Source organism: Primulina tabacum, chromosome 11, assembly GCF_025594145.1.
Source record: "Primulina tabacum isolate GXHZ01 chromosome 11, ASM2559414v2, whole genome shotgun sequence".
Classification (NCBI taxonomy): Eukaryota; Viridiplantae; Streptophyta; class Magnoliopsida; order Lamiales; family Gesneriaceae; genus Primulina; species Primulina tabacum.
Genome location: NC_134560.1, coordinates 2741503 through 2749498, shown reverse-complemented (window position 1 = coordinate 2749498; position 7996 = coordinate 2741503). Strand labels below are relative to the sequence as shown.

Genomic DNA, 7996 nt, shown 5'->3' with positions numbered 1-7996 from the left:
TATAATTACAATAAAAAAAGAGCACCTATTGAAGATAAAATACAAGTCAATAGATTTTTTTTCAGTAATTTCAATAAACAAAAGTATATTTATCCATTCAACAAAACAACACACGTTTTTCTTTTTAAAAAAACACGATTTATCCTCGTAAAAAAATGCTTGTATATGAAGCATGCACTTACTTGTTAATTAATAATTATAAAATAAACAAATAAAAACAGTTAAGAATTCAAATAATCCGACATATAGCATAGGATGTGAGGCTGTTCAAAGCTATCAACGGTCACGATTAATTAGTTTGTAATTTTTTTTTTTTTTGAGCAAAGCAAAAACATCTTCTTTCATTCATTCAAGCCCGAGATCAGCTGCCATAACCAGATTTTGGAATATATTACGCTTGTCGATCTTCAAACACAGGAAATGGGAGCAAAGGACTGTGGTAATGGGCGTCATTGAATATGTTGTGGGGTTTACATTTACATTTGAAAAAGTTGCGTAGAAGTTTAAAGAATTCAATGTTGTTTACGAAAACTCTGACCTTGTTTTTTGAGGTCCCTTGGTTCAGATTCGAGTGAAAACATTCAGCAAAGTTGGAACGAAGGTAGAAGCGTGTATATCAGCTTGCCGGATTTGTTCAACTCATCAAGTAACGATTCTTGGTAGTTAGTCGCATTCTATGTTTACTGTCCATCATTATCATTTTTTTCAGTTAGTTCAAAGTTATGTTGCTTCCTGTTGACAGAACGAGCCATGCATATTTGGTGTTTGTGAAATTATTCGTGTGGAAGTTTGTAAACAAGTAGTGATCTACGCTACTGTGAGTGCTTCCATTGTGATCAAAGCATCGACAAACATACCACGCTTCATGGGGTCTTCCCATGGCATTGGTTAGACTGGAACTATTTCGTGGTGAGGCTGAATCCCAATGTTGAGAAATTAACAAGGGCTAAACTACGTGGCATTAATTTGTTTGAGAGAAGCCTTTCTTGTAGACACTAAGGATTGAGTTGGATCCATCCCGAATATAAGCCTACCCCAGGCAGTATTAGTTGTCCAATTCAATTAAAATACATGAACCTAAAGAAAAAAATAAAAATAAAGGATGAAGATATGAATCCATGTAGCCAGTTTCCGGTACCATGATCACAGTCTACTTCCATAATTGGATTGAATTTGTTGATGGCAAAAGCACTTTCAAGTGAGTTTTGGCTTCAAGAAATAAAGAAGCGGAATCGAAAGAAAAGCTAGGCAGAATGGCGTAGGGGCGGAGAGAAGTCTGCAGCCATAGCAGCGGGGATGGAAGTCTGTTTTTTATTATTATTATTATTATGATCTAAAATGTAACAGTCTTTATGTTTAGATTCTTCCATCGCATGATCACCTGACTGAAAGAATCCTGTACAATACACTAGCTAGAAAATAATATGCTAATTTCACCAATCAATCATTAACAAGCTAGCATAGCCAGCCATACAAGCTACTGTCCTTTGGTTACATCCTTGGCCGTGTTTCATACCCTGCTTTTCCTTGATAACTGGGACCAACTAGCTTAAAAATAATTCAGTCTGCAGCAGCACATAAAAGTTTGTCTCCTATCTTGCCTCTATCATTGTAATGGTGATTTCGTTTGCTGAATTAGCTGTATTTGTGCTAGTTGAACTCTGAGCAATAGTAACTTCTCTTTCAGTGAAAAAACCTGGTTGCTTGGCTTCAGGAAGGACTACTTCGTTGCTCAACATAAAAACTGCAGTAAACATGCTCGGCCTGTCTTCTGGTCTCTTTTGCACGCATAACAGACCAACATGGATTATCCTTAGCATTTCAGAGATGTAGGATGGTTCAGCTAAACAAGGATCCACTAGTTCCAGCGACCTCCCTTCTTTATAGAGTGTCCATGCCTGTAAATATTGTTTAAGACAGTTATATATTTTTTTCCACATATTAACTATTAATTGTTTTTAGCTGTTATTAAACACTCAAATTTTAACGATGATAGATCTAAGTGACAACCCTTACATGTCCAATAAGGTTGAGATTGTCATCATCGTGAGAAAATCCCCTGTTTCTCATTCCACTTACAATTTCTATCACTAGGACCCCAAAGCTATATACATCTGATTTTGTGGAGAACAAGCCATCTATCGCATATTCTGGGGACATATACCCACTACAATAAAGAATTAATATTAATATAAAGTCACAAACAATGGTAGGTTAGAAGTGACACGTGGAGTTTTTGAGATACTTACTATGTTCCAACAACTCGTCGTGTCTTAGCTCCAGTCTCATTCTCTAGAAAACTTCTAGCCATACCAAAGTCTGATATCTTAGGGTTCATGTCTGAATCTAGCAATACATTGCTAGGTTTGAGGTCTCGATGTATGACTCTCAATTGGGAATCTTGATGAAGATACAGCAGTCCCCTAGCAATGCCATTGATAACACTGAAGCGCTTTTTCCAATCAAGTAACATGCTTTTTGTTTGGTCTGTTCAAAAAATTCGACAGTCAGTATTTTCTGTTGATTGCATGAATATCGTGAATAAGTTCAATAGCCCAACATTCACTGGCTATAGGAGATGAACTGCCAATTTGCCCATCATATGAACCTCATATTTATATGTTAGATTGGTATTCATTGTGCTAGCATTAGAGTACTCGATATGTCCAGTAAATAATCACCGACGGCTATGCATGATTGAAATGAATAATGTTTAAGCACATAAATTAATTGTTTCAGGTTATAGTCGTTTCTGTAATTCTCATGCAATCTGATCATAGATATGAGCATACAAAATTGGAGTGCTCACCAAATAAAATCATGTCCAGGCTTTTATTAGGCATATATTCATAGATCAACATTTTTTCCTCTCCATTGATGCAGCCGCCGATAAGCCTGACGAGATTTCGATGTTGAAGTTTGCCAATAAAGATTATTTCATTTTTGAATTCATCTAGTCCTTGCATGGAGTCCTTGGATAACCGTTTCACTGCAATTTCTTGTCCACCTTCCAGCATGCCCTAAGCCACCAGCTTGTTCATGTAAGGTAGTGATTTTCTAAGTTACATTTGGATTTGCGGAAAGTATTTGAAGAAAAAAATCGAAATGATTCCGTATAAGATAGGTTTGAAATTCAGTTTTAGGACTCAAAAGTATGTAATATCCTGACAAATAAATTGCTTTATTATTATTGATATGAAGTCCTTAGTTCCAAATCCATCAATGCAAATACAGCCTCACTGAATTTGAAGTAATTACAGAACTTTAACAACTTTCATTCCTTTTCCAAAAATGAAATTTCCTGTAGAAGTTTTACTATTTAAGAAGCTAAGTTTTTTTAGACACATTGACTTGATCATCTTTGCAAAAGGTTCATTACTTCACTTGAGAACATCGTTATCTTTAGCTCTACTACATCGTGTTTTCATTAAAACATTTCTTGCCATTTGAAAGCCTATTTCTTATATTACACGACTCTCTTCCATCTTTGGTCGAGCGAGATTTACTCATCACATATTTTTCCCTTTGCCATTATTAAAACAATAGTGATTTTAAAATGATAAAAATGTCATCTTCATCTTATGCAGTTTCGTATAACTGCATATAGAGGTGAACCAGTAATACCTTATAAACCGGCCCAAATCCACCCTCCCCGAGCTTGTTGTTAATTGAAAAGTGATCTGTAGCTTCCAAAATAGTTGATAGATCAAATAATGGCAGCTCCGAGTTCTGCTCATGACTTCCAAAATGTTGGCCTGCAAAAGGAAAAATGTCAAGATGCCATTCAAAATGGAAGCTAGGTAAGTAATTGAGTATGCTCATTATTTCAAATCTCCTACTGGATATTTTTCTTTGCTTCCTAATTATTATATTCCTTGAGCATAAACTCTTTTCTTACCCTTCATTCTAAGGTTTTGATAACTCAACCGCTTCCGGATATATAGAAAGAGGCCCGTGCCAATAAGAATTATAATCATCACTGATGTCAAACTCACTGCAACTGTTGTATATTTCTTCTTTCCTTCAGATTCAGCAACATTTTCTGTCCAATTAAAAAGGCAATACTTCATTATAAAATATCGGCACTCAATTTTTTTGTTAATATCTATTGAAAATCCAACATTTAGGAAAAAAAATCTCGTCTTTTTGTTATCAGATTATTTTTGTTAGAGGTACTTTAGACAAAAAACAAAAGTTTAAATGGCAAATGTAATTTATTCACGACAGCATTGAGATATTTCTTGATCACCATATATATTTTTGTTTGAGATTCTCCCCTGTATAAAACTGATAAGTTGTCTGTATACTGGGATGTTATAATGCTCAGAAATTCGCTTCTTTTTATTTATTGTGTGAATCAGAAGTTGAAGCAAATGAGGAAAGCATCGAACTTTGTTCATCCTAAGTATTACCTGCCTCTGAAGAAGACATTCTGATGTAAATATCATCTCCATTCTCAGGTTGGTCTTTCATGTCAATCAAGTCTCCAAACCAAAGAAGGCACCCGGTGCCTTTGCTTCGATCTAACTTTGTGCATGCCATACAAGAGCAGTCCTTTAAGCATTCTGCTTTGCAGTCTTCTAGTGCCAAAACATCGATGTAACGCGAATTTCTTGAGTCCGGCAATTTAATGCCAGGATATTTCAAGAATATATCTCCTTGACAACTCAAGTTATTTCGCCGAACGCATCCATTCGACCTATCTGATCTAGCCCACCCTTCTTGGTCTTTGGGCACAAATCTGTCCAGGCATCTACAAAATGGAGTGTTAGTGCTACACTTACCATATGCACCACATAACTTGTATTGATCACAACTATCTACTGGTAAGTAGGTAAATTTCACCCAATTTTGAGCTCCATCAACCCAAGTCCAACGTTGTTGATAACCACTCTCATCGACTACAGCTATCGTAACTGATTTATCGATAATTTCTTGGAAAACATATACCTCCTTCTCATTCATTACTAAATGAATCTTGTATGTTGCTTCTCCTGTCTCATTCGGTCCCCCACTGAAGCCAAATCCATTCCAAGGACCATTTCTAGACCAAATTTCTGTACCATTTTTTAGTAGTACTTGTGGGTATCCTGTTGGATCCACGTGAGTACTAAAATCTCCAAGAGCAGGGTCATCATTGCTTTTCCATGACATTAAGTAAGTTTCGATACCTGTTACATAGTTCATTCCAATCTTCATTCCAGGTAAACCTGTATCAGTCGGATGATCAAAACTCTGCCAGAGGAAATTCTCTGGCCTTTCATCATTCGCATCTCTTACGACTAAATTTCCGGAGTCCAGTAACTGTGCAATTGGGTTTTGTACAGACCTTGACGATTTTGAAGACCACACTGTTGCTCCATTGGTGTCATTCAGTAGCACCAAGAGTCCAGGTTCGATAACCTTTAACACACCTCCTGCCCCTGTTAATGGTGCTTCTCTGTTGACAACCCAAACAACTCTCCTAACTTTGATATTCCTGTACCATAGACCCACGTATTGATTTGTTAACTTTCCTGTTCTGAAAAATCCCAATTCGAATACTCCATCAGACGATACCATGGTCTCGCCATCTCTAATCATCTGACTAGTTGTTATCGTATTAGTCGCACCAAAAGTGGCCGGAATAATGAAAAGGAACGCCAAAGCCAGGCCTTTTTGTAAAATTTCCATCGCTGCAGCTGCAGCTAGTACAGACGGAGTAAGAGTTCAAACAAGTTGTTTATTTGACCAAGCTAATTGAATTGCTTATGTTAAAGCAAACTCGGTCAAAGTTTTAGAGTGAAATTTATGATATACATGTGTCTTTTTTCTTCAATATTTTATTAGGATTTTTGTGTGGAAAAATATTTTTCTAAAACGATGGCTGGAGCCAATCTCCAGAATGGACCTGGAGATGATTATTTTTCTAGGCTTAAAATCCTTGGTCACGATGGTTACAATTATATTATTTAATCATGACTAAGAATGTAAACGAACCGAATCGATTTAAATATTATTTCATGAGTTTGTAGAGTCAACAAGATAAAAATGATTTGGTGTGAGAGTTTGCAAAATATTGATAATTAAAATGGGAAATGATAGCAATAACGTTGTTGCAACATATATTTTCCGTCATCTATAGTTATACATAGATAAATCGATAGATATATATATATACACCAAATTAATATAAACTTCACTTGAGAAGAAAGATTCACTATTCAATTTTTTTTGGGAAATTGCACTTTGCGATTACGATATTTATGTTGGCAAATTTCAGTTTTAGTCCCGCAACTTCAGATTTTTTGTTTTTTTAATGAGAGTGTTAATATGACACTACACATGTCACTACCACATCAACGCTAAATTTGTGTCATATTATTGCCACAACGGAAAAATTAGTAAAATTACAAAAAAAAAAAAAAACTCAAAGATAACACACTAAAACCAAAATTTGACAATATAGATGACAAAAATCGCAAAGAAACAAACACATATGATAAAAACAATTTTTTCTTATTTTTTAATTAAAAAAAGATGCATGATCACTGATTCACCGTGTGAGGCATCCACCACCTACAAATTCTACAACTGAGTGTGGCCATTCCAAAATAACGTTATGCAGTAGAGTTACTATCCGACCGCCACATTACCAGAAAACTTAAGCCGACAGAAATTATGTTTTGCACCTAACATCGATATACCTGTTTAGCACCAAACGTTCTGCAACACCACCCGGGTTGACCACGATTATAGTAACAAATGATTTGTCAATGGTTTCCTGGAGTTAGCGAACCTCCTCCTGATTCATCACAAGCCTAAACATGTACATAGGAATATGAAAATCATTTGGTCCCCCGCTAAAAGTAACTCCATTCCAAGGTCCCATTCTAGACCGTATTTTTGAACCTTCTTTCAGGAGAATCTGTGGATATCATTATTAGTATTTTTGTATCATTATTAAATATCTTTGTAGTTATTTGTATTTATAATTACAATAAAAAAAGAGCACCTATTGAAGATAAAATACAAGTCAATACATTTTTTTCGGTAATTTCAATAAACAAAAGTATATTTATCCATTCAACAAAACAACACATGTTTTTCTTTTTAAAAAAACGATTTATCCTCGTAAAAAAATTCTTATATATGAAGCATGTGTTAAAAGTACAAATTTACGGTAAAAAATAAAAATCTCAAATTCACAAAATATATCAAATTAAACACTTTATAAAATTTTCTCTCTACTCAATTGTAATTTTCTTCACAAATTGAGAGACCTATTTATAGAATTTCTTTGGAAATAATTCAAAAATAAATACATCATTACATACATCATCACACACTAATTTTCAATTTTACAACTCTTATTTTCAACATTCAACTTTTTATTTTCAACATTCAACATTCTTATTTTCAACACTCCCCCTTGTGATGATGATCATGATAAAATGATTGTCTTCATTACGTGTTTTTATATTGCCTCGTTAAAAACCTTACTAGGAAAAACTCATTGGGATAAAAACTATAGTAAGGGAAAAATAGTGCAGTCACGTAAACTCCTCCTCATGTTAACACGAACGATTCTTCAAAAATTTCGTTGATTGCGCACCCAATGTTATATATATGCTTTCTGAATATTGTCGTAGGAAGTGCCTTTATGAAGAGATCTGATGAGTTTTCACTTGATTGAATGTAACGAATATCAATATCTTTATTCTTCTCAAGCTCTTGGGTGAATGCGAAGAACTTAGGAAGAATATGTTATGTCGCTTTTTATGTATCTTTCTTTCATTTGAGCAACATATGCATCATTATCTTCATATAGTGTCACGAACTTCTTGTCGAATGATAATCCGCATGAGGTTTGGATATGTTCGGTCATTGATTTTAGCCACACACATTTACGGCTTGCTTCATGCAGTGAAATAATCTCGCCGTGATTTGATGAAGTTGTTATGAGTGTTTGTTTCTATGAACGCCAAGAAATTGCAGTGCCTCCACGAGTAAATAC

The 7996-nt window shown here is 35.0% G+C and overlaps 1 protein-coding gene and 1 long non-coding RNA gene across 11 annotated transcripts; one reads left to right on the top strand and one right to left on the bottom strand.

Annotated features, from left to right (window-relative positions):
• The first annotated feature begins 221 nt into the window (after nt 1-221).
• On the top strand, nt 222-4592 carry LOC142519485 (uncharacterized). Of its 7 annotated transcripts, none has more exons than XR_012813774.1 (4): nt 222-659; nt 2884-3046; nt 3721-3800; nt 4461-4592. It is a non-coding gene; the product is annotated as an uncharacterized LOC142519485 (long non-coding RNA). The 7 variants fall into 7 exon arrangements; XR_012813776.1 differs by having other exon boundaries at nt 2884-3041; nt 4362-4495; XR_012813773.1 differs by having other exon boundaries at nt 4362-4495.
• Nucleotides 1408-5800, bottom strand: LOC142519481 (G-type lectin S-receptor-like serine/threonine-protein kinase SD1-1). 4 transcript variants are annotated; one of them, XM_075622516.1, is made up of 8 exons: nt 4951-5090; nt 4413-4753; nt 3899-4042; nt 3625-3755; nt 2810-3020; nt 2250-2487; nt 2017-2167; nt 1408-1898 (listed from the first exon to the last, which is right to left on the bottom strand). In XM_075622516.1, the coding sequence occupies exons 1-8, from the start codon at nt 4959-4961 to the stop codon at nt 1593-1595; spliced, it is 1533 nt and encodes a 510-aa protein (XP_075478631.1). In that variant the 5' UTR covers nt 4962-5090; the 3' UTR covers nt 1408-1592. The 4 variants fall into 4 exon arrangements, with proteins under 4 accessions (XP_075478631.1, XP_075478628.1, XP_075478629.1 ...); XM_075622513.1 differs by having other exon boundaries at nt 4413-5793; XM_075622514.1 differs by lacking the exon at nt 3899-4042 and having other exon boundaries at nt 4413-5796.
• Nucleotides 5801-7996: the final 2196 nt, after the last annotated feature.

Bases quoted from the DNA above. Each gene is read 5' to 3' on its own strand.
- LOC142519481 (XM_075622513.1), bottom strand. From the start codon at position 5,673: ATGGAAATTTTACAAAAAGGCCTGGCTTTGGCGTTCCTTTTCATTATT. The intron at 4,043-4,412 runs GTAATACTTAGG...TTAATTGGACAG, and splicing joins AATGTCTTCTTCAGAGGCAG to AAAATGTTGCTGAATCTGAA. The intron at 3,021-3,624 runs GTATTACTGGTT...CTGGTGGCTTAG, and splicing joins GATTTGGGCCGGTTTATAAG to GGCATGCTGGAAGGTGGACA.